A 25,987-nucleotide genomic window follows, 5' to 3' on the forward strand; every position below is an offset into this window, starting at 1 on the left:
CATGTAATATCTTGTTTGAAAGGTATTGCAGGTAAGTACATTAGGAACTTTAAATCATAAAAATTGCATGTATACTTTTCAAGTTATTGACAAATAGCTGTTTTAAAAGTGGACACAGTGCAATTTTCACAGTTCCTGGGGGAGGTAAGTTTTTGTTAGTTTTACCAGGTAAGTAGGACACTTACAGGGTTCAGTTCTTGGTCCAAGGTAGCCCACCGTTGGGGATTCAGAGCAACCCCAAAGTCACCACACCAGCAGCTCAGGGCCGGTCAGGTGCAGAGTTCAAAGTGGTGCCCAAAACACATAGGCTAGAATGGAGAGAAGGGGGTGCCCCGGTTCCGGTCTGCTTGCAGGTAAGTACCCGCGTCTTCGGAGGGCAGACCAGAGGGGTTTTGTAGGGCACCGGGGGGGACACAAGCCCACACAGAAATTTCACCCTCAGCGGCGCGGGGGCGGCCGGGTGCAGTGTAGAAACAAGCGTCGGGTTCGCAATGTTAGTTTATGAGAGATCTCGGGATCTCTTCAGCGCTGCAGGCAGGCAAGGGGGGGGTTCCTCGGGGAAACCTCCACTAGGGAGAGGGACTCCTGGGGGTCACTTCTCCAGTGAAAGTCCGGTCCTTCAGGTCCTGGGGGCTGCGGGTGCAGGGTCTCTCCCAGGCGTCGGGACTTTGGATTCAAAGAGTCGCGGTCAGGGGAAGCCTCGGGATTCCCTCTGCAGGCGGCGCTGTGGGGGCTCAGGGGGGACAGGTTTTGGTACTCACAGTATCAGAGTAGTCCTGGGGTCCCTCCTGAGGTGTTGGATCTCCACCAGCCGAGTCGGGGTCGCCGGGTGCAGTGTTGCAAGTCTCACGCTTCTTGCGGGGAGCTTGCAGGGTTCTTTCAAGGCTGCTGGAAACAAAGTTGCAGCCTTTCTTGGAGCAGGTCCGCTGTCCTCGGGAGTTTCTTGTCTTTTCGAAGCAGGGGCAGTCCTCAGAGGATGTCGAGGTCGCTGGTCCCTTTGGAAGGCGTCGCTGGAGCAGGATCTTTGGAAGGCAGGAGACAGGCCGGTGAGTTTCTGGAGCCAAGGCAGTTGTCGTCTTCTGGTCTTCCTCTGCAGGGGTTTTCAGCTAGGCGGTCCTTCTTCTTGTAGTTGCAGGAATCTAATTTTCTAGGGTTCAGGGTAGCCCTTAAATACTAAATTTAAGGGCGTGTTTAGGTCTGGGGGGTTAGTAGCCAATGGCTACTAGCCCTGAGGGTGGGTACACCCTCTTTGTGCCTCCTCCCAAGGGGAGGGGGTCACAATCCTAACCCTATTGGGGGAATCCTCCATCTGCAAGATGGAGGATTTCTAAAAGTTAGAGTCACTTCAGCTCAGGACACCTTAGGGGCTGTCCTGACTGGGCAGTGACTCCTCCTTGTTGCTTTCTTTGTTCCCTCCAGCCTTGCCGCCAAAAGTGGGGGCCGTGGCCGGAGGGGGCGGGCAACTCCACTAAGCTGGAGTGCCCTGCTGGGCTGTGACAAAGGGGTGAGCCTTTGAGGCTCACCGCCAGGTGTCACAGTTCCTGCCTGGGGGAGGTGTTAGCATCTCCACCCAGTGCAGGCTTTGTTACTGGCCTCAGAGTGACAAAGGCACTCTCCCCATGGGGCCAGCAACATGTCTCTGGTGTGGCAGGCTGCTGGAACTAGTCAGCCTACACAGACAGTCGGTTAAGTTTCAGGGGGCACCTCTAAGGTGCCCTCTGTGGTGTATTTTACAATAAAATGTACACTGGCATCAGTGTGCATTTATTGTGCTGAGAAGTTTGATACCAAACTTCCCAGTTTTCAGTGTAGCCATTATGGTGCTGTGGAGTTCGTGTTTGACAGACTCCCAGACCATATACTCTTATGGCTACCCTGCACTTACAATGTCTAAGGTTTTGTTTAGACACTGTAGGGGTACCATGCTCATGCACTGGTACCCTCACCTATGGTATAGTGCACCCTGCCTTAGGGCTGTAAGGCCTGCTAGAGGGGTGTCTTACCTATACTGCATAGGCAGTGAGAGGCTGGCATGGCACCCTGAGGGGAGTGCCATGTCGACTTACTCGTTTTGTCCTCACTAGCACACACAAGCTGGCAAGCAGTGTGTCTGTGCTGAGTGAGAGGTCTCCAGGGTGGCATAAGACATGCTGCAGCCCTTAGAGACCTTCCTTGGCATCAGGGCCCTTGGTACTAGAAGTACCAGATACAAGGGACTTATCTGGATGCCAGGGTCTGCCAATTGTGGGTACAAAAGTACAGGTTAGGGAAAGAACACTGGTGCTGGGGCCTGGTTAGCAGGCCTCAGCACACTTTCAATTGTAAACATAGCATCAGCAAAGGCAAAAAGTCAGGGGGCAACCATGCCAAGGAGGCATTTCCTTACACAACCCCCCCCCAAACGAAAGAGGATGAGACTAACCTTTCCCAAGAGAGTCTTCATTTTCTAAGTGGAAGAACCTGGAAAGGCCATCTGCATTGGCATGGGCAGTCCCAGGTCTGTGTTCCACTATAAAGTCCATTCCCTGTAGGGAGATGGACCACCTCAACAGTTTAGGATTTTCACCTTTCATTTGCATCAGCCATTTGAGAGGTCTGTGGTCAGTTTGAACTAGGAAGTGAGTCCCAAAGAGGTATGGTCTCAGCTTCTTCAGGGACCAAACCACAGCAAAGGCCTCCCTCTCAATGGTACTCCAACGCTGCTCCCTGGGGAGTAACCTCCTGCTAATGAAAGCAACAGGCTGGTCAAGGCCATCATCATTTGTTTGGGACAAAACTGCCCCTATCCCATGTTCAGAGGCATCAGTCTGCACAATGAACTGCTTAGAATAATCTGGAGCTTTTAGAACTGGTGCTGAGCACATTGCCTGTTTCAGGGTGTCAAAGGCCTGTTGGCATTCCACAGTCCAGTTCACTTTCTTGGGCATTTTCTTGGAGGTGAGTTCAGTGAGGGCTGTCACAATGGATCCATATCCCTTCACAAACCTCCTGTAATACCCAGTCAAGCCAAGGAATGCCCTGACTTGAGTCTGGGTTTTTGGAGCTACCCAGTCCAGAATAGTCTGGATCTTGGGTTGGAGTGGCTGAACTTGGCCTCCACCTACAAGGTGTCCCAAGTAAACCACAGTTCCCTGCCCTATCTGGCATTTGGATGCCTTGATAGAGAGGCCTGCAGATTGCAGAGCCTTCAAAACCTTCTTCAGGTGGACCAGGTGATCCTGCCAGGTGGAGCTAAAGACAGCAATATCATCAAGATAAGCTGTGCTAAAGGACTCCAAGCCAGCAAGGACTTGATTCACCAACCTTTGGAAGGTGGCAGGGGCATTCTTTAAACCAAAGGGCATAACAGTAAACTGATAATGCCCATCAGGTGTGGAGAATGCTGTTTTCTCGTTTGCTCCAGGTGCCATTTTTATTTGCCAGTACCCTGCTGTCAAGTCAAAGGTACTTAAGAATTTGGCAGCACCTAATTTATCTATGAGCTCATCAGCTCTTGGAATTGGATGAGCATCTGTCTTGGTGACAGAATTGAGCCCTCTGTAGTCCACACAAAACCTCATCTCTTTCTTTCCATCTTTGGTGTGGGGTTTGGGGACTAAGACCACTGGGCTAGCCCAGGGGCTGTCAGAGCGCTCAATTACTCCCAATTCCAGCATCTTGTGGACTTCCACCTTGATGCTTTCCTTAACATGGTCAGATTGTCTAAAGATTTTGTTCTTGACAGGCATGCTGTCTCCTGTGTCCACATCATGGGTACACAGGTGTGTCTGACCAGGGGTTAAGGAGAAGAGTTCAGGAAACTGTTGTAGGACTCTCCTACAATCAGCTTGCTGTTGGCCAGAGAGGGTGTCTGAGTAGATCACTCCATCTACTGTGCCATCTTTGGGGTCTGATGACAGAAGATCAGGGAGAGGTTCACTCTCTGCCTCCTGATCCTCATCTGTTACCATCAACAGATTCACATCAGCCCTGTCATGGAAGAGCTTAAGGCGGTTCACATGGATCACCCTCTTGGGGCTCCTGCTTGTGCCCAGGTCCACCAGGTAGGTGACCTGACTCTTCCTTTCTAGTACTGGGTAAGGGCCACTCCATTTGTCCTGGAGTGCCCTGGGAGCCACAGGCTCCAGAACCCAGACTTTCTGCCCTGGTTGGAACTCAACCAGTGCAGCCTTTTGGTCATACCAAAACTTCTGGAGCTGTTGGCTGGCCTCAAGGTTTTTGGTTGCCTTTTCCATGTACTCTGCCATTCTAGAGCGAAGGCCAAGTACATAGTCCACTATGTCTTGTTTAGGCTCATGGAGAGGTCTCTCCCAGCCTTCTTTAACAAGAGAAAGTGGTCCTCTTACAGGATGACCAAACAGAAGTTCAAAGGGTGAGAATCCTACTCCCTTCTGTGGCACCTCTCTGTAAGCGAAAAGCAGACATGGCAAGAGGACATCCCATCTCCTTTTGAGTTTTTCTGGGAGCCCCATGATCATGCCCTTTAATGTCTTGTTGAATCTCTCAACTAAGCCATTAGTTTGTGGATGGTAAGGTGTAGTGAATTTATAAGTCACTCCACACTCATTCCACATATGTTTCAGGTATGCTGACATGAAGTTGGTACCTCTGTCAGACACCACCTCCTTAGGGAAACCCACTCTGGTAAAGATACCAATGAGGGCCTTGGCTACTGCAGGGGCAGTAGTCGACCTAAGGGGAATAGCTTCAGGATACCTGGTAGCATGATCCACTACTACCAGGATATACATATTTCCTGAGGCTGTGGGAGGTTCCAGTGGACCAACTATGTCCACACCCACTCTTTCAAAGGGGACCCCCACCACTGGGAGTGGAATGAGGGGGGCCTTTGGGTGCCCACCTGTCTTACCACTGGCTTGACAGGTGGGGCAGGAGAGGCAAAACTCCTTAACCATGTTGGACATATTGGGCCAGTAGAAGTGGTTGACTAACCTCTCCCACGTCTTGGTTTGTCCCAAATGTCCAGCAAGGGGAATGTCATGGGCCAATGTTAGGATGAACTCTCTGAACAGCTGAGGCACTACCACTCTCCTAGTGGCACCAGGTTTGGGGTCTCTGGCCTCAGTGTACAGGAGTCCATCTTCCCAATAGACCCTATGTGTTCCATTTTTCTTGCCCTTGGACTCTTCAGCAGCTTGCTGCCTAAGGCCTTCAAGAGAGGGACAGGTTTCTTGTCCCTTACACAGCTCCTCCCTTGAGGGTCCCCCTGGGCCTAAGAGCTCAACCTGATAAGGTTCAAGCCCCAAAGGCTCAGTTCCCTCAGAGGGCAGAACTTCTTCCTGAGAAGAGAGGTTCCCTTTCTTTTGCTGTGTTGCAGTTGGTTTCCCAACTGACTTTCCTGTTCTCTTGGTAGGCTGGGTCATTCTTCCAGACTCCAGCTCTACTTATTCACCCTGTGCCTTGCATTGTGCTCTTGTTTTCACACACACCAGTTCAGGGATACCCAGCATTGCTGCATGGGTTTTTAGTTCTACCTCAGCCCATGCTGAGGACTCCAGGTCATTTCCAAGCAGACAGTCCACTGGGATATTTGAGGAGACCACCACCTGTTTCAGGCCATTGACCCCTCCCCATTCTAAAGTAATCATTGCCATGGGATGTACTTTTCTCTGATTGTCAGCGTTGGTGACTGTGTAAGTTTTTCCAGTCAGGTATTGGCCAGGGGAAACCAGTTTCTCTGTCACCATGGTGACACTGTGTAGGAAGTTGGCTCTGTATGTGCTATTTCAAAGTAAGGAATAGCATGCACAGAGTCCAAGGGTTCCCCTTAGAGGTAAAATAGTGGTAAAAATAGATAATACTAATGCTCTATTTTGTGGTAGTGTGGTCGAGCAGTAGGCTTATCCAAGGAGTAGTGTTAAGCATTTGTTGTACATACACATAGACAATAAATGAGGTACACACACTCAGAGACAAATCCAGCCAATAGGTTTTTATATAGAAAAATATCTTTTCTTAGTTTATTTTAAGAACCACAGGTTCAAATTCTACATGTAATATCTCATTCGAAAGGTATTGCAGGTAAGTACTTTAGGAACTTCAAATCATCAAAATTGCATGTATACTTTTCAAGTTATTCACAAATAGCTGTTTTAAAAGTGGACACTTAGTGCAATTTTCACAGTTCCTAGGGGAGGTAAGTATTTGTTAGGTTAACCAGGTAAGTAAGACACTTACAGGGCTTAGTTCTCGGTCCCAGGTAGCCCACCGTTGGGGGTTCAGAGCAACCCCAAAGTTACCACACCAGCAGCTCAGGGCCGGTCAGGTGCAGAGTTCAAAGTGGTGCCCAAAACACATAGGCTAGAATGGAGAGAAGGGGGTGCCCCGGTTCCGGTCTGCTGGCAGGTAAGTACCCGCGTCTTCGGAGGGCAGACCAGGGGGGTTTTGTAGGGCACCGGGGGGGGCACAAGCCCACACAGAAATTTCACCCTCAGCAGCGCGGGGGCGGCCGGGTGCAGTGTAGAAACAAGCGTCGGGTTTGTAATGGAAGTCAATGGGAGATCTAGGGATCTCTTCAGCGCTGCAGGCAGGCAAGGGGGGGGTTCCTCGGGGAAACCTCCACTTGGGCAAGGGAGAGGGACTCCTGGGGGTCACTCCTCCAGTGAATGTCCGGTCCTTCAGGTCCTGGGGGCTGCGGGTGCAGGGTCTCTCCCAGGTGTCGGGACTTTGGATTCAAAGAGTCGCGGTCAGGGGAAGCCTCGGGATTCCCTCTGCAGGCGGCGCTGTGGGGGCTCAGGGGGGACAGGTTTTTGTACTCACAGTCTTAGAGTAGTCCTGGGGTCCCTCCTGAGGTGTTGGATCGCCACCAGCCGAGTCGGGGTCGCCGGGTGCAGTGTTGCAAGTCTCACGCCTTTTGCGGGGAGCTTGCAGGGTTCTTTAAAGCTGCTGGAAACAAAGTTGCAGCTTTTCTTGGAGCAGGTCCGCTGTCCTCGGGAGTTTCTTGTCTTTTCGAAGCAGGGGCAGTCCTCAGAGGATGTCGAGGTCGCTGGTCCCTTTGGAAGGCGTCGCTGGAGCAGGATCTTTGGAAGGCAGGAGACAGGCCGGTGAGTTTCTGGAGCCAAGGCAGTTGTCGTCTTCTGGTCTTCCTCTGCAGGGGTTTTTCAGCTAGGCAGTCCTTCTTCTTGTAGTTGCAGGAATCTAATTTTCTAGGGTTCAGGGTAGCCCTTAAATACTAAATTTAAGGGCGTGTTTAGGTCTGGGGGGTTAGTAGCCAATGGCTACTAGCCCTGAGGGTGGGTACACCCTCTTTGTGCCTCCTCCCAAGGGGAGGGGGTCACAATCCTAACCCTATTGGGGGAATCCTCCATCTGCAAGATGGAGGATTTCTAAAAGTTAGAGTCACCTCAGCTCAGGACACCTTAGGGGCTGTCCTGACTGGCCAGTGACTCCTCCTTGTTTTTCTCATTATTTTCTCCGGCCTTGCCGCCAAAAGTGGGGCCTGGCCGGAGGGGGCGGGCAACTCCACTAGCTGGAGTGTCCTGCTGGGTTGGCACAAAGGAGGTGAGCCTTTGAGGCTCACCGCCAGGTGTGACAATTCCTGCCTGGGGGAGGTGTTAGCATCTCCACCCAGTGCAGGCTTTGTTACTGGCCTCAGAGTGACAAAGGCACTCTCCCCATGGGGCCAGCAACATGTCTCGGTTTGTGGCAGGCTGCTAAAACTAGTCAGCCTACACAGATAGTCGGTTAAGTTTCAGGGGGCACCTCTAAGGTGCCCTCTGGGGTGTATTTTACAATAAAATGTACACTGGCATCAGTGTGCATTTATTGTGCTGAGAAGTTTGGTACCAAACTTCCCAGTTTTCAGTGTAGCCATTATGGTGCTGTGGAGTTCGTGTTTGACAGACTCCCAGACCATATACTCTTATGGCTACCCTGCACTTACAATGTCTAAGGTTTTGTTTAGACACTGTAGGGGTACCATGCTCATGCACTGGTACCCTCACCTATGGTATAGTGCACCCTGCCTTAGGGCTGTAAGGCCTGCTAGAGGGGTGGCTTACCTATACTGCATAGGCAGTGAGAGGCTGGCATGGCACCCTGAGGGGAGTGCCATGTCGACTTACTCGTTTTGTCCTCACTAGCACACACAAGCTGGCAAGCAGTGTGTCTGTGCTGAGTGAGGGGTCTCCAGGGTGGCATAAGACATGCTGCAGCCCTTAGAGACCTTCCTTGGCATCAGGGCCCTTGGTACTAGAAGTACCAGTTACAAGGGACTTATCTGGATGCCAGGGTCTGCCAATTGTGGATACAAAAGTACAGGTTAGGGAAAGAACACTGGTGCTGGGGCCTGGTTAGCAGGCCTCAGCACACTTTCAATTGTAAACATAGCATCAGCAAAGGCAAAAAGTCAGGGGGCAACCATGCCAAGGAGGCATTTCCTTACACAACCCCCCCCCAAACGAAAGAGGATGAGACTAACCTTTCCCAAGAGAGTCTTCATTTTCTAAGTGGAAGAACCTGGAAAGGCCATCTGCATTGGCATGGGCAGTCCCAGGTCTGTGTTCCACTATAAAGTCCATTCCCTGTAGGGAGATGGACCACCTCAACAGTTTAGGGTTTTCACCTTTCATTTGCATCAGCCATTTGAGAGGTCTGTGGTCAGTTTGAACTAGGAAGTGAGTCCCAAAGAGGTATGGTCTCAGCTTCTTCAGGGACCAAACCACAGCAAAGGCCTCCCTCTCAATGGCACTCCAACGCTGCTCCCTGGGGAGTAACCTCCTGCTAATGAAAGCAACAGGCTGGTCAAGGCCATCATCATTTGTTTGGGACAAAACTGCCCCTATCCCATGTTCAGAGGCATCAGTCTGCACAATGAACTGCTTAGAATAATCGGGAGCTTTGAGAACTGGTGCTGAGCACATTGCTTGTTTCAGGGTGTCAAAGGCCTGTTGGCAGTCCACAGTCCAGTTCACTTTCTTGGGCATTTTCTTGGAGGTGAGCTCAGTGAGGGCTGTCACAATGGATCCATATCCCTTCACAAACCTCCTGTAGTACCCAGTCAAGCCAAGGAATGCCCTGACTTGAGTCTGGGTTTTTGGAGCTACCCAGTCCAGAATGGTCTGGATCTTGGGTTGGAGTGGCTGAACTTGGCCTCCACCTACAAGGTGGCCCAAGTAAACCACAGTTCCCTGCCCTATCTGGCATTTGGATGCCTTGATAGAGAGGCCTGCAGATTGCAGAGCCTTCAAAACCTTCTTCAGGTGGACCAGGTGATCCTGCCAGGTGGAGCTAAAGACAGCAATATCATCAAGATAAGCTGTGCTAAAGGACTCCAAGCCAGCAAGGACTTGATTCACCAACCTTTGGAAGGTGGCAGGGGCATTCTTTAAACCAAAGGGCATAACAGTAAACTGATAATGCCCATCAGGTGTGGAGAATGCTGTCTTTTCTTTTGCTCCAGGTGCCATTTTTATTTGCCAGTACCCTGCTGTCAAGTCAAAGGTACTTAGAAATTTGGCAGCACCTAACTTATCAATGAGCTCATCAGCTCTTGGAATTGGATGGGCATCTGTCTTGGTGACAGAGTTGAGCCCTCTGTAGTCCACACAAAACCTCATCTCTTTCTTTCCATCTTTAGTGTGAGGTTTGGGGACTAAGACCACTGGGCTAGCCCAGGGGCTGTCAGAGCGCTCAATCACTCCCAATTCCAGCATCTTGTGGACTTCCACCTTGATGCTTTCCTTAATATGGTCAGACTGTCTGAAGATTTTGTTCTTGACAGGCATGCTGTCTCCTGTGTCCACATCATGGGTACACAGGTGTGTCTGACCAGGGGTTAGGGAGAAAAGCTCAGGAAACTGTTGTAGGACTCTCCTACAATCAGCCTGCTGTTGGCCAGAGAGGGTGTCTGAGTAGATCACTCCATCTACTGTGCCATCTTTTGGGTCTGATGACAGAAGATCAGGGAGAGGTTCACTCTCTGCCTCCTGATCCTCATCTGTTACCATCAACAGATTCACATCAGCTCTGTCATGGAAGAGCTTAAGGCGGTTCACATGGATCACCCTCTTGGGGCTCCTGCTTGTGCCCAGGTCCACCAGGTAGGTGACCTGACTCTTCCTTTCTAGTATTGGGTAAGGGCCACTCCATTTGTCCTGGAGTGCCCTGGGAGCCACAGGCTCCAGAACCCAGACTTTCTGCCCTGGTTGGAACTCAACCAGTGCAGCCTTTTGGTCATACCAAAACTTCTGGAGCTGTTGGCTGGCCTCAAGGTTTTTGGTTGCCTTTTCCATGTACTCTGCCATTCTAGAGCGAAGGCCAAGTACATAGTCCACTATGTCCTGTTTAGGCTCATGGAGAGGTCTCTCCCAGCCTTCTTTAACAAGGGCAAGTGGTCCCCTTACAGGATGACCAAACAGAAGTTCAAAGGGTGAGAACCCTACTCCCTTCTGTGGTACCTCCCTGTAAGCGAAGAGCAGACATGGCAAGAGGACATCCCATCTCCTTTTGAGTTTTTCTGGGAGCCCCATGATCATGCCTTTTAATGTCTTGTTGAATCTCTCAACCAAGCCATTAGTTTGTGGATGGTATGGTGTAGTGAATTTATAAGTCACTCCACACTCATTCCACATGTGCTTTAGGTATGCTGACATGAAGTTGGTACCTCTGTCAGACACCACCTCCTTAGGGAAACCCACTCTGGTAAAGATACCAATGAGGGCCTTGGCTACTGCAGGGGCAGTAGTCGACCTAAGGGGAATAGCTTCAGGATACCTGGTAGCATGATCCACTACTACCAGGATATACATATTTCCTGAGGCTGTGGGAGGTTCCAGTGGACCAACTATGTCCACACCCACTCTTTCAAAGGGCACCCCCACCACTGGAAGTGGAATGAGGGGGGCCTTTGGATGCCCACCTGTCTTACCACTGGCTTGACAGGTGGGGCAGGAGAGGCAAAACTCCTTAACCATGTTGGACATATTGGGCCAGTAGAAGTGGTTGACTAACCTCTCCCACGTCTTGGTTTGTCCCAAATGTCCAGCAAGGGGAATGTCATGGGCCAATGTTAGGATGAACTCTCTGAACAGCTGAGGCACTACCACTCTCCTAGTGGCACCAGGTTTGGGGTCTCTGGCCTCAGTGTACAGGAGCCCATCTTCCCAATAGACCCTATGTGTTCCATTTTTCTTGCCTTTGGACTCTTCAGCAGCTTGCTGCCTAAGGCCTTCAAGAGAGGGACAGGTTTCTTGTCCCTTACACAGCTCTTCCCTTGAGGGTCCCCCTGGGCCTAAGAGCTCAACCTGATAAGGTTCAAGCTCCAAAGGCTCAGTTCCCTCAGAGGGCAGAACTTCTTCCTGAGAAGAGAGGTTCCCTTTCTTTTGCTGTGTTGCAGTTGGTTTCCCAACTGACTTTCCTGTTCTCTTGGTAGGCTGGGCCATTTTTCCAGACTCCAGCTCTACTTTTTCACCCTGTGCCTTGCATTGTGCTCTTGTTTTCACACACACCAGTTCAGGGATACCCAGCATTGCTGCATGGGTTTTTAGTTCTACCTCAGCCCATGCTGAGGACTCCAGGTCATTTCCAAGCAGACAGTCCACTGGGATATTTGAGGAGACCACCACCTGTTTCAGGCCATTGACCCCTCCCCATTCTAAAGTAACCATTGCCATGGGATGTACTTTTCTCTGATTGTCAGCGTTGGTGACTGTGTAAGTTTTTCCAGTCAGGTATTGGCCAGGGGAAACCAGTTTCTCTGTCACCATGGTGACACTGGCACCTGTATCCCTCAGGCCCTCTATTCTAGTCCCATTAATTAAGAGTTGCTGTCTGTATTTTTGCATGTTAGGCGGCCAGACAGCTAGTGTGGCTAAATCCACCCCACCCTCAGAAACTAGAGTAGCTTCAGTGTGGACCCTGATTTGCTCTGGGCACACTGTTGATCCCACTTGGAGACTAGCCATACCAGTGTTACCTGGATGGGAGTTTGGAGTGGAACCTTTCTTGGGACAGGCCTTGTCTCCAGTTTGGTGTCCATGCTGTTTACAGCTATGACACCAGGCCTTTTTGGGATCAAAGTTTTTACCCTTGTACCCATTGTTTTGTGAAGAGGCTCTGGGCCCACCCTCCTGTGCAGGTTTTTGGGGGCCTGTAGAAGACTCTTTACTATTTTTAGTTTTGGTTGTCTCATCACCCTTCTGCTGGGGAGTCTTTGTGACCCCTTTCTTTTGGTCACCCCCTGTTGAAGTCTTGGACACCCTTGTCTTGACCCAATGGTCCGCCTTCTTTCCCAATTCTTGGGGAGAAATTGGTCCTAGGTCTACCAGATGCTGATGCAGTTTATCATTGAAACAATTACTTAACAGGTGTTCTTTCACAAATAAATTGTACAGCCCATCATAATTACTTACACCACTGCCTTGAATCCAACCATCTAGTGTTTTCACTGAGTAGTCAACAAAGTCAACCCAGGTCTGGCTCGAGGATTTTTGAGCCCCCCTGAACCTAATCCTGTACTCCTCAGTGGAGAATCCAAAGCCCTCAATCAGGGTACCCTTCATGAGGTCATAAGATTCTGCATCTTGTCCAGAGAGTGTGAGGAGTCTATCCCTACACTTTCCTGTGAACATTTCCCAAAGGAGAGCACCCCAGTGAGATCTGTTCACTTTTCTGGTTACACAAGCCCTCTCAAAAGCTGTGAACCATTTGGTGATGTCATCACCATCTTCATATTTAGTTACAATCCCTTTGGGGATTTTCAACATGTCAGGAGAATCTCTGACCCTATTTATGTTGCTGCCACCATTGATGGGTCCTAGGCCCATCTCTTGTCTTTCCCTCTCTATGGCTAGGATCTGTCTTTCCAAAGCCAATCTTTTGGCCATCCTGGCTAACTGGATGTCCTCTTCACTGGGGCTATCCTCAGTGATTTCAGAGGTGTTGGTCTCTCCTGTGAGGGAACCAGCATCTCTGACTATTATTTTTGGAGTCAGGGTTTGAGGGACTCTGTTCTCCCTAGATAGGATTGGTATGGGGGAATTGTCCTCCAAGTCACTATCCTCTTCCTCTGAGTTGCCACCCTCAGAGGGGTTGGCCTTTTCAAACTCTGCCAAAAGCTCCTGGAGCTGTATTTTGGTAGGTTTGGGGCCCATTGTTATTTTCTTTATTTTACAGAGTGACCTTAGCTCCCTCATCTTAAGATGGAGGTAAGGTGTGGTGTCGAGTTCCACCACAGTCACATCTGTGCTAGACATTTTGCTTCTAAAAGTTGGAATACTTTTTAAGAATCTAAAACTGGTTCTAGAATCTAATTCAAACTTTTACAAACTTTTAAACTCTAAAAGAAATGCTAAACAGGATCTAACACAAGGCCCTAGCAGGTCTTTTAAGAATTTAGAAAACTTTTCAAATTGCAAAAATCAATTTCTAATGACAATTTTGGAATTTGTCGTGTGATCAGGTATTGGCTGAGTAGTCCAGCAAATGCAAAGTCTTGTACCCCACCGCTGATCCACCAATGTAGGAAGTTGGCTCTGTATGTGCTATTTCAAAGTAAGGAATAGCATGCACAGAGTCCAAGGGTTCCCCTTAGAGGTAAAATAGTGGTAAAAATAGATAATACTAATGCTCTATTTTGTGGTAGTGTGGTCGAGCAGTAGGCTTATCCAAGGAGTAGTGTTAAGCATTTGTTGTACATACACATAGACAATAAATGAGGTACACACACTCAGAGACAAATCCAGCCAATAGGTTTTTATATAGAAAAATATCTTTTCTTAGTTTATTTTAAGAACCACAGGTTCAAATTCTACATGTAATATCTCATTCGAAAGGTATTGCAGGTAAGTACTTTAGGAACTTCAAATCATCAAAATTGCATGTATACTTTTCAAGTTATTCACAAATAGCTGTTTTAAAAGTGGACACTTAGTGCAATTTTCACAGTTCCTAGGGGAGGTAAGTATTTGTTAGGTTAACCAGGTAAGTAAGACACTTACAGGGCTTAGTTCTCGGTCCCAGGTAGCCCACCGTTGGGGGTTCAGAGCAACCCCAAAGTTACCACACCAGCAGCTCAGGGCCGGTCAGGTGCAGAGTTCAAAGTGGTGCCCAAAACACATAGGCTAGAATGGAGAGAAGGGGGTGCCCCGGTTCTGGTCTGCTGGCAGGTAAGTACCCGCGTCTTCGGAGGGCAGACCAGGGGGGTTTTGTAGGGCACCGGGGGGGGCACAAGCCCACACAGAAATTTCACCCTCAGCAGCGCGGGGGCGGCCGGGTGCAGTGTAGAAACAAGCGTCGGGTTTGTAATGGAAGTCAATGGGAGATCTAGGGATCTCTTCAGCGCTGCAGGCAGGCAAGGGGGGGGTTCCTCGGGGAAACCTCCACTTGGGCAAGGGAGAGGGACTCCTGGGGGTCACTCCTCCAGTGAATGTCCGGTCCTTCAGGTCCTGGGGGCTGCGGGTGCAGGGTCTCTCCCAGGTGTCGGGACTTTGGATTCAAAGAGTCGCGGTCAGGGGAAGCCTCGGGATTCCCTCTGCAGGCGGCGCTGTGGGGGCTCAGGGGGGACAGGTTTTTGTACTCACAGTCTTAGAGTAGTCCTGGGGTCCCTCCTGAGGTGTTGGATCGCCACCAGCCGAGTCGGGGTCGCCGGGTGCAGTGTTGCAAGTCTCACGCCTTTTGCGGGGAGCTTGCAGGGTTCTTTAAAGCTGCTGGAAACAAAGTTGCAGCTTTTCTTGGAGCAGGTCCGCTGTCCTCGGGAGTTTCTTGTCTTTTCGAAGCAGGGGCAGTCCTCAGAGGATGTCGAGGTCGCTGGTCCCTTTGGAAGGCGTCGCTGGAGCAGGATCTTTGGAAGGCAGGAGACAGGCCGGTGAGTTTCTGGAGCCAAGGCAGTTGTCGTCTTCTGGTCTTCCTCTGCAGGGGTTTTTCAGCTAGGCAGTCCTTCTTCTTGTAGTTGCAGGAATCTAATTTTCTAGGGTTCAGGGTAGCCCTTAAATACTAGATTTAAGGGCGTGTTTAGGTCTGGGGGGTTAGTAGCCAATGGCTACTAGCCCTGAGGGTGGGTACACCCTCTTTGTGCCTCCTCCCAAGGGGAGGGGGTCACAATCCTAACCCTATTGGGGGAATCCTCCATCTGCAAGATGGAGGATTTCTAAAAGTTAGAGTCACCTCAGCTCAGGACACCTTAGGGGCTGTCCTGACTGGCCAGTGACTCCTCCTTGTTTTTCTCATTATTTTCTCCGGCCTTGCCGCCAAAAGTGGGGCCTGGCCGGAGGGGGCGGGCAACTCCACTAGCTGGAGTGTCCTGCTGGGTTGGCACAAAGGAGGTGAGCCTTTGAGGCTCACCGCCAGGTGTGACAATTCCTGCCTGGGGGAGGTGTTAGCATCTCCACCCAGTGCAGGCTTTGTTACTGGCCTCAGAGTGACAAAGGCACTCTCCCCATGGGGCCAGCAACATGTCTCGGTTTGTGGCAGGCTGCTAAAACTAGTCAGCCTACACAGATAGTCGGTTAAGTTTCAGGGGGCACCTCTAAGGTGCCCTCTGGGGTGTATTTTACAATAAAATGTACACTGGCATCAGTGTGCATTTATTGTGCTGAGAAGTTTGGTACCAAACTTCCCAGTTTTCAGTGTAGCCATTATGGTGCTGTGGAGTTCGTGTTTGACAGACTCCCAGACCATATACTCTTATGGCTACCCTGCACTTACAATGTCTAAGGTTTTGTTTAGACACTGTAGGGGTACCATGCTCATGCACTGGTACCCTCACCTATGGTATAGTGCACCCTGCCTTAGGGCTGTAAGGCCTGCTAGAGGGGTGGCTTACCTATACTGCATAGGCAGTGAGAGGCTGGCATGGCACCCTGAGGGGAGTGCCATGTCGACTTACTCGTTTTGTCCTCACTAGCACACACAAGCTGGCAAGCAGTGTGTCTGTGCTGAGTGAGGGGTCTCCAGGGTGGCATAAGACATGCTGCAGCCCTTAGAGACCTTCCTTGGCATCAGGGCCCTTGGTACTAGAAGTACCAGTTACAAGGGACTTATCTGGATGCCAGGGTCTGCCAATTGTGGATACAAAAGTACAGGTTAGGGAAAGAACACTGGTGCTGGGGCCTGGTTAGCAGGCCTCAGCACACTTTCAATTGTAAACATAGCATCAGCAAAGGCAAAAAGTCAGGGGGCAACCATGCCAAGGAGGCATTTCCTTACACACTGGCACCTGTATCCCTCAGGCCCTCTATTCTAGTCCCATTAATTAAGAGTTGCTGTCTGTATTTTTGCATGTTAGGCGGCCAGACAGCTAGTGTGGCTAAATCCACCCCACCCTCAGAAACTAGAGTAGCTTCAGTGTGGACCCTGATTTGCTCTGGGCACACTGTTGATCCCACTTGGAGACTAGCCATACCAGTGTTACCTGGATGGGAGTTTGGAGTGGAACCTTTCTTGGGACAGGCCTTGTCTCCAGTTTGGTGTCCATGCTGTTTACAGCTATGACACCAGGCCTTTTTGGGATCAAAGTTTTTACCCTTGTACCCATTGTTTTGTGAAGAGGCTCTGGGCCCACCCTCCTGTGCAGGTTTTTGGGGGCCTGTAGAAGACTCTTTACTATTTTTAGTTTTGGTTGTCTCATCACCCTTCCCCTGGGGAGTCTTTGTGACCCCTTTCTTTTGGTCACCCCCTGTTGAAGTCTTGGACACCCTTGTCTTGACCCAATGGTCCGCCTTCTTTCCCAATTCTTGGGGAGAAATTGGTCCTAGGTCTACCAGATGCTGATGCAGTTTATCATTGAAACAATTACTTAATAGGTGTTCTTTCACAAATAAATTGTACAGCCCATCATAATTACTTACACCACTGCCTTGAATCCAACCATCTAGTGTTTTCACTGAGTAGTCTACAAAGTCAACCCAGGTCTGGCTCGAGGATTTTTGAGCCCCCCTGAATCTAATCCTATACTCCTCAGTGGAGAATCCAAAGCCCTCAATCAGGGTACCCTTCATGAGGTCATAAGATTCTGCATCTTGTCCAGAGAGTGTGAGGAGTCTATCCCTACACTTTCCTGTGAACATTTCCCAAAGGAGAGCACCCCAGTGAGATCTGTTCACTTTTCTGGTTACACAAGCCCTTTCAAAAGCTGTGAACCATTTGGTGATGTCATCACCATCTTCATATTTAGTTACAATCCCTTTAGGGATTTTCAACATGTCAGGAGAATCTCTGACCCTATTTATGTTGCTGCCACCATTGATGGGTCCTAGGCCCATCTCTTGTCTTTCCCTCTCTATGGCTAGGATCTGTCTTTCCAAAGCCAATCTTTTGGCCATCCTGGCTAACTGGATGTCCTCTTCACTGGGGTTATCCTCAGTGATTTCAGAGGTGTTGGTCTCTCCTGTGAGGGAACCAGCATCTCTGACTATTATTTTTGGAGTTAGGGTTTGAGGGACCCTGTTCTCCCTAGATAGGACTGGTAGGGGGGAATTGTCCTCCAAGTCACTACCCTCTTCCTCTGAGTTGCCACCCTCAGAGGGGTTGGCCTTTTCAAACTCTGCCAAAAGCTCCTGGAGCTGTATTTTGGTAGGTTTGGGGCCCATTGTTATTTTCTTTATTTTACAGAGTGACCTTAGCTCCCTCATCTTAAGATGGAGGTAAGGTGTGGTGTCGAGTTCCACCACAGTCACATCTGTGCTAGACATTTTGTTTCTAAAAGTTGGAATACTTTTTTAAAAATCTACAACTGGTTCTAGAATCTAATTCAAACTTTTACAAACTTTTAAACTCTAAAAGAAATGCTAAACAGGATCTAACACAAGGCCCTAGCAGGTCTTTTAAGAATTTAGAAAACTTTTCAAATTGCAAAAATCAATTTCTAATGACAATTTTGGAATTTGTCGTGTGATCAGGTATTGGCTGAGTAGTCCAGCAAATGCAAAGTCTTGTACCCCACCGCTGATCCACCAATGTAGGAAGTTGGCTCTGTATGTGCTATTTCAAAGTAAGGAATAGCATGCACAGAGTCCAAGGGTTCCCCTTAGAGGTAAAATAGTGGTAAAAAGAGATAATACTAATGCTCTATTTTGTGGTAGTGTGGTCGAGCAGTAGGCTTATCCAAGGAGTAGTGTTAAGCATTTGTTGTACATACACATAGACAATAAATGAGGTACACACACTCAGAGACAAATCCAGCCAATAGGTTTTTGTATAGAAAAATATCTTTTCTTAGTTTATTTTAAGAACCACAGGTTCAAATTTAACATGTAATATCTTGTTTGAAAGGTATTGCAGGTAAGTACATTAGGAACTTTAAATCATAAAAATTGCATGTATACTTTTCAAGTTATTGACAAATAGCTGTTTTAAAAGTGGACACTTAGTGCAATTTTCACAGTTCCTGGGGGAGGTAAGTTTTTGTTAGTTTTACCAGGTAAGTAGGACACTTACAGGGTTCAGTTCTTGGTCCAAGGTAGCCCACCGTTGGGGGTTCAGAGCAACCCCAAAGTCACCACACCAGCAGCTCAGGGCCGGTCAGGTGCAGAGTTCAAAGTGGTGCCCAAAACACATAGGCTAGAATGGAGAGAAGGGGGTGCCCCGGTTCCGGTCTGCTTGCAGGTAAGTACCCGCGTCTTCGGAGGGCAGACCAGAGGGGTTTTGTAGGGCACCGGGGGGGACACAAGCCCACACAGAAATTTCACCCTCAGCGGCGCGGGGGCGGCCGGGTGCAGTGTAGAAACAAGCGTCGGGTTCGCAATGTTAGTTTATGAGAGATCTCGGGATCTCTTCAGCGCTGCAGGCAGGCAAGGGGGGGGTTCCTCGGGGAAACCTCCACTAGGGAGAGGGACTCCTGGGGGTCACTTCTCCAGTGAAAGTCCGGTCCTTCAGGTCCTGGGGGCTGCGGGTGCAGGGTCTCTCCCAGGCGTCGGGACTTTGGATTCAAAGAGTCGCGGTCAGGGGAAGCCTCGGGATTCCCTCTGCAGGCGGCGCTGTGGGGGCTCAGGGGGGACAGGTTTTGGTACTCACAGTATCAGAGTAGTCCTGGGGTCCCTCCTGAGGTGTTGGATCTCCACCAGCCGAGTCGGGGTCGCCGGGTGCAGTGTTGCAAGTCTCACGCTTCTTGCGGGGAGCTTGCAGGGTTCTTTCAAGGCTGCTGGAAACAAAGTTGCAGCCTTTCTTGGAGCAGGTCCGCTGTCCTCGGGAGTTTCTTGTCTTTTCGAAGCAGGGGCAGTCCTCAGAGGATGTCGAGGTCGCTGGTCCCTTTGGAAGGCGTCGCTGGAGCAGGATCTTTGGAAGGCAGGAGACAGGCCGGTGAGTTTCTGGAGCCAAGGCAGTTGTCGTCTTCTGGTCTTCCTCTGCAGGGGTTTTCAGCTAGGCGGTCCTTCTTCTTGTAGTTGCAGGAATCTAATTTTCTAGGGTTCAGGGTAGCCCTTAAATACTAAATTTAAGGGCGTGTTTAGGTCTGGGGGGTTAGTAGCCAATGGCTACTAGCCCTGAGGGTGGGTACACCCTCTTTGTGCCTCCTCCCAAGGGGAGGGGGTCACAATCCTAACCCTATTGGGGGAATCCTCCATCTGCAAGATGGAGGATTTCTAAAAGTTAGAGTCACTTCAGCTCAGGACACCTTAGGGGCTGTCCTGACTGGGCAGTGACTCCTCCTTGTTGCTTTCTTTGTTCCCTCCAGCCTTGCCGCCAAAAGTGGGGGCCGTGGCCGGAGGGGGCGGGCAACTCCACTAAGCTGGAGTGCCCTGCTGGGCTGTGACAAAGGGGTGAGCCTTTGAGGCTCACCGCCAGGTGTCACAGTTCCTGCCTGGGGGAGGTGTTAGCATCTCCACCCAGTGCAGGCTTTGTTACTGGCCTCAGAGTGACAAAGGCACTCTCCCCATGGGGCCAGCAACATGTCTCTGGTGTGGCAGGCTGCTGGAACTAGTCAGCCTACACAGACAGTCGGTTAAGTTTCAGGGGGCACCTCTAAGGTGCCCTCTGTGGTGTATTTTACAATAAAATGTACACTGGCATCAGTGTGCATTTATTGTGCTGAGAAGTTTGATACCAAACTTCCCAGTTTTCAGTGTAGCCATTATGGTGCTGTGGAGTTCGTGTTTGACAGACTCCCAGACCATATACTCTTATGGCTACCCTGCACTTACAATGTCTAAGGTTTTGTTTAGACACTGTAGGGGTACCATGCTCATGCACTGGTACCCTCACCTATGGTATAGTGCACCCTGCCTTAGGGCTGTAAGGCCTGCTAGAGGGGTGTCTTACCTATACTGCATAGGCAGTGAGAGGCTGGCATGGCACCCTGAGGGGAGTGCCATGTCGACTTACTCGTTTTGTCCTCACTAGCACACACAAGCTGGCAAGCAGTGTGTCTGTGCTGAGTGAGAGGTCTCCAGGGTGGCATAAGACATGCTGCAGCCCTTAGAGACCTTCCTTGGCATCAGGGCCCTTGGTACTAGAAGTACCAGATACAAGGGACTTATCTGGATGCCAGGGTCTGCCAATTGTGGGTACAAAAGTACAGGTTAGGGAAAGAACACTGGTGCTGGGGCCTGGTTAGCAGGCCTCAGCACACTTTCAATTGTAAACATAGCATCAGCAAAGGCAAAAAGTCAGGGGGCAACCATGCCAAGGAGGCATTTCCTTACAAGGCTTTAAAGAAATATTACAAGGAGGTCAAATTTGCAGAAAAAGTCTACTTGGAAGATAGAGTTTAAAGGGTGGAAAATAAGTCCAGACAAATCTTTACAATTGTGCACAACTTAATGTCCCCTAAAGCCAGTTCTAGGCGTCAGGAACCCCCAGCTGAATGGTACAAACAACTAGCACACTACTTTCCGAACAAGAACATCACCATTCAGGCCATTCTCTTCTCTAGTCTGCAATTGAAGGAGATTGTATGCGGTTGCAATATATATATACGCCCACTGCAACTCTGTCCAGGTTTGAACCGATCCCCCTGGAAGAATCGTTTACTGACATATGTGGCATAAAATGTGGATCCCTGGCGGACCGTTTCCCCCTTTCCTCCTCCCCCAACATCTTTGTGCTAGGGGCAAGTGTCATTAATCCCCTGGCCAATAAACCTTTAAATGATTCTTTATCAGCCACATTAGTGCCTCACGCCTGGAAACGGGCTAAAATCTTACCTTTGTTGAAGAAACTCTTGACAGACCCAGGTGAACAATCCAACTAAAGAACCATATCTCTGCTTCCAGCTTTATCTAAAATTCTTAAGAAACATGTCAATCGTCAGCTCTCTCAACCCCTAGAAAGCAGTAATATAGTACATCTGAGCCAGTCAGGCTTTCAGCCTAGCTTTAGCACGGAGATGGTGCTAGTCGAGGTGCCAGATTTAATCAGTTGCACGTTAGAAATTGGAGGGAAGGCAGTGTTAATTATGTTAGATCTTTCTGCAGCCTTCGAATTGGTACCCATGCCTCAGTCCTAATCAGCGTTCAGTCTGTTGGAATTGCAAATTCAGCATTGGACTGGCTAGCTTAGTTCCTGGAGGGACGAGGTCAAGAGGTCTGGATTCCTCCTTTTGCATCTGGGTTTCGGGAACTGCGAGTGGAAGTGCCACAGGGCTCAGCTCTGAGCCCCACTCTATTGAACATTTATCTTACTCCACTTCCCCTACTAGCCGAGGCTCTGGGAGCAAAAATAATTTCATATGCTAATGACACCCAGTTACTTTTTTCCTGGGATAGGGACACATTTTTCCCAGGGGGAAAAAATCAGAGAGTGCTGTGCCTGTCAGCCATCTTTAAATGGCTTGTGCAACTTCAGCTCAAATGTAATGCAGAAAAGACAGAGTTTCTTTTCTTTGGCATGGAGGCCCCTGAGACATGGCGACCTTTTGGCCCGCAGACGCCCTCCTCCGGACGGCAGGTGAACTCAGTAAAGAATCTGGGCATTAAAATTGATAACTACCCCCTTATTTTTCACCACAGGTTAATATGGTGGTAGTGATCCGTTTTGGACTGTTGCGTATTTTAAGACAGTTTTTACACTTTCTCTCTGTGTCATCCAGGAAACTGGTCATACAGGTACCTATAATATCAAGGTTGGACTGTGGCAATGCCTTGTATCTGGGCCTCCCTGAATATTTGTCTGACAAATTGCAGGTGATCAAAAAAGCAGCATCCTGCACTCTCTTGGCCGTACCGCTGAGATCATTTGTCCCTGTAACTTACAGCGCGCCAAGGAGGATTTTATTTAAGACTCTCGTCTTTGTCCACAGAGCCCTTCATCAGTCTGGTGCAGGGTACTTAGGCGGTAGGAATCGTTTCTATGCTCCTTCAAGGTGCCTGCACACGGCCAATGCCTTTTTAACGAACATCCCTAGAATCAGGCGTTCTAGGGCGGGCGGTAAGCCCTTCTCCTTTGTAGGGCCTGCAACCTGGAACAACTTGCCTTTGGAGCTGTGGACCTTTTCAGCCACCGTTCAGTTAAGAAAGAAGTTGAAAATGTGGCTTTTTAATCAGGTGTAATGGTTTGCTGCTTCTGGAAATTTCAGAAAAGGTGCAGAGCGCCAGGATACTCCTCAGAGTGGCAGTGCACTATATAAGTTGCACATTCATTCATATTCATAAGTGTAGTTATGAAACACTCTTTCATGCTTACAGATCTTCAAAAAAGACTCTTAGCATACAATGCATCAATTTCAGTTTTAAGAAAAATGTGAATGGTCCTTGAGAAGCCCCAGCTGGATCCAAATCCTCAAGACTTGAGTTTGTACCTGAAGGGTGTTTACAGGCAAGACAGTGTGGTTGAGAAAGAAGTGGATTTCTCATTTTATTTTTGGTACAAGGAATGATCTTCATGTGCTTATAAGTGAGAATTTTATTACCGTATGTTTTTAAGGGCTGTTTTTCCAGGCGTGTCCAGGGCCTTCCTTAGGAGTACAGTATTATTGTCATGAAGTATTATAAGTGTCTAGAGGGTTGTGTAGATGGATCACATACGGCTTCAAGTTAACCATAAACAATATCACCAAAGTACAAATGCACATCCATTCTGTGTTGTACTCCTTAATCTTTTAGGGCCGGATTTAGAATTTGGCGGGTTGGAAACTGCATCACAAACATGATGCATATTCTGTCTGCCTTATTATAAGTGCATTAGGATGTAATGCACTTGCAATAATGAGGGCAGGATGTTCATCACATTTGTGACAGAGAACCGATCAACCAACCTCTGCATCAGGCCCTGAGGTAAAATCCAAAGACATTTTGTCTATTGAAGCTGTTCTTACCCCAGATTTTCTGCAATAATTGTGACTTTGTTGGTCTGCAGGGCCTGACTCAGACTCTGATAGCGATCTCTCAATGGAGGATGATCAGAGTGGCTCCTATGCCTCAACACATTCCTCTGACAGTGATGAAGATGAAGAGTTTGCAGGAGAGCCGTGCTGGGAAAATCTGCTATGCTCCAACAGTGAGAAGCAACCACTAAACAGTACTCCGAAAGGTGATAAGTGATGTGTGAATCAGAGAACCTCAAAATTAAGAGTATTTTCTTAGGTATCTCAAAGGCCTAATTTCTGACTTAATCTCGCTTCTCTTCTTTCTCAAGTGGATAACCTTACAGGACAGACTAAACCCTACTGGCCAGGGGAGTTTGTGACCACAGCAAGTGAGAGTGAAGGGCAGACTGGCTCTGAGAAACTGAAGGTGGAGACTGTAACCAAGGCAGAGTTGTCACCAGAAAAGGTTGGCCTTCTGGAGGAGAAGCCCAAAGAGAATGGGGATATCATCCACAAAGATTGCACGCTGGTGACACAGGCCAGTGTCATCGGTCATCCCCAGAAAGGTAAGTGCACATCAGTGAAATGCAAGTCCTGCTATTAATTCTGTGTGTGGGCAATCCATCCAGAAGTCCTATACATTATGTCATTTTAATATAGAACACTGAGGGCTTGGGATGCTGCTGAAAACCAGTATATCTAATTCTCAACAATGTACAGTGAACTATGTGGCTCCGTCCATGTAGTTTAACAAAAGTTAGGTATCAACCTGTAAAAATTATGTAAATTGAGAAATAGTTTCTGTTTAGATGTGAGGGTGTTAATCTGTTTGATCTTATGAATATCTCTGCTATGATCTAAACTTGAAAGTGCTATGTAACTCTGAAGGGTGACTTAATTTCAAAGGTTTGTAATGTTGATGTAACTTGAGTAACATTGTGAAAAAATGGCATTGGCCATTGCCTTATAACTACTTCTGCATGTTAATGTATATCTTGTTGCCCTGAACCTTTAGTATCTCTGTAAGGCTAAATCTCTCCTAAATCTTGAACTTGTGATATCTGTGCATGCTGTTGGATTGAGTTATGATCCTAGTTATGGTCCCAGAGAGGATAGGAAGGCATAAGGAAATCATGACATTGACAAAAATACCCTTAAAAAGCATTCAGGTTGACTCTCCTTTTTAATGAGACTTTCGTGTGGAAGAACTGGCCTGCTGCAGCTAATGGAGGTGGCGCATTGGGAAGTTCATGGATAAAGGGCTATAACGTGGCAGGTATAAAGTGGTGCTGCTTGGCATTTTTAAGAATGACCAGTGAGTCCAGTCATCTTTGAAAGAATATTTTACAGCTCACAGAAGATGACCAAACCACATCATCACATCTCAATCAATTAGATAGTTATGAAAGATCAGAAACCCATATTTAAGTGATATGATGAGCCAAGAGAAGACACCTGACAAGTGGGTCTTAGTGGTTTTTCTAAAGCAGTAGTAGAAGTCGCAGATAATAACTAAACAAAATCTGCTCCCTACCTTTTTCCCCATCAGATAGCACCAACAAATGGTTTAACCATTGGTCTCAAGGCTATCTTGTGGAAGTGTATAGACCAGGGGTCTTCAACCTTTTCTGTAGTGAGAGCTACTTCTGATCAGTGAAAGTCATTGTGAGCTACTGAAGGGTAAGCAACTTGCGCATTGTTACCAGTTGCCCCCACATCCAGCTTAATTGACTTTAAACCTAATGTCCATCGAGCCAGATACTATGTTTTGAACAAAAGACTTTGACTAGGGGCACTATGATAGGGCTACCATTTGTGTCAGTGAGAGCATGGTCCTTTGGGGGGGATGTATGAACATGTGCATATGTGTGTGTGATTGAGAGACTGTATTGTATGTACTTGTGGTACAGGATATACCTTTCACCAGTGGTTCCCAACCTGTGGTCCGGGGACCCCTGGGGTCCGCGAAGCCTCCTCAGGGGGTCCGCGACAGCTTAGAAAAATAAATAATATTAACAGATTAGGTCCCCAGCTTTCAGTAATCACTCAGTGGGGGGTCCCCGGATTCCAATAAAGATTCAGTGGGGGTCCCCAGGCTCAAGTAATGGTAAAGTGGGGGTCCACAGAAGTCAAAAGGTTGGGAACCACTGCCTTTCACCATACGTGGCACCGTTAGATGAATAACACAAACATACAAATATTTGTTTAAATGGGAGAAATTTAAAGTGTAGAAACACGTTCTGCAAAAATGTTCAGAATATGGAACATTTTTCTGCACTTTAAATTTCTACCACTTAAAATAATGGCTGTATTTTTCACTTATAAATATGGCACTGTGTCAAGAAAATTCAACTGAAGAGTTAACTTTGTTTATATGGATTTTCGCCCATTTCCAAGTGTCACTTTTACAAACACCAGGCATCTTGCTCCCAGTGGTCTGTAGACATGGTGCAAATTTACAACAGAAAAATACATTTGCTAAATGGGAGGAATTTTTCAGTGAAGAAACATTCTTCATAAAACATTAAGACGTAATTGGCTCATTTAAAATTGGAGAAAGACATTAAGACTTAATGTTTCATAGAAAAAGGTTTCTTTGCTTTACATTTCTCTCATTTAAAAAAAATATATACTTTTTCAGTTATAAATATGGTACAGTGTCTATTGGCCACTGGAGCAAAAGGTGTGCTGCTTGTAAATGTGACACATTGAAATGAGAGAAAATTGAAATGAAGAGTTAATAATTAAGGTAACTTTTCATTTTTATTTTCTCCAATTGAAAAGCATTCAGAA

General features: G+C 48.3%; 1 protein-coding gene across 2 annotated transcripts in view; it reads left to right on the top strand.

Annotated features, from left to right (window-relative positions):
* The window catches only part of CELSR2 (cadherin EGF LAG seven-pass G-type receptor 2), a 301,695-nt gene that overhangs the window by 261,965 nt on the left and 13,743 nt on the right, over positions 1 to 25,987 (top strand). For both annotated transcript variants that reach the window (XM_069238878.1, XM_069238877.1), the window contains exons 32-33: positions 23,245 to 23,418; positions 23,524 to 23,760. In XM_069238878.1, coding sequence (XP_069094979.1) covers positions 23,245 to 23,418; positions 23,524 to 23,760 — 411 coding nt within the window. The remainder of the gene's footprint in view (positions 1 to 23,244; positions 23,419 to 23,523; positions 23,761 to 25,987) is intronic.

This window comes from Pleurodeles waltl, chromosome 6, assembly GCF_031143425.1.
Source record: "Pleurodeles waltl isolate 20211129_DDA chromosome 6, aPleWal1.hap1.20221129, whole genome shotgun sequence".
Classification (NCBI taxonomy): Eukaryota; Metazoa; Chordata; class Amphibia; order Caudata; family Salamandridae; genus Pleurodeles; species Pleurodeles waltl.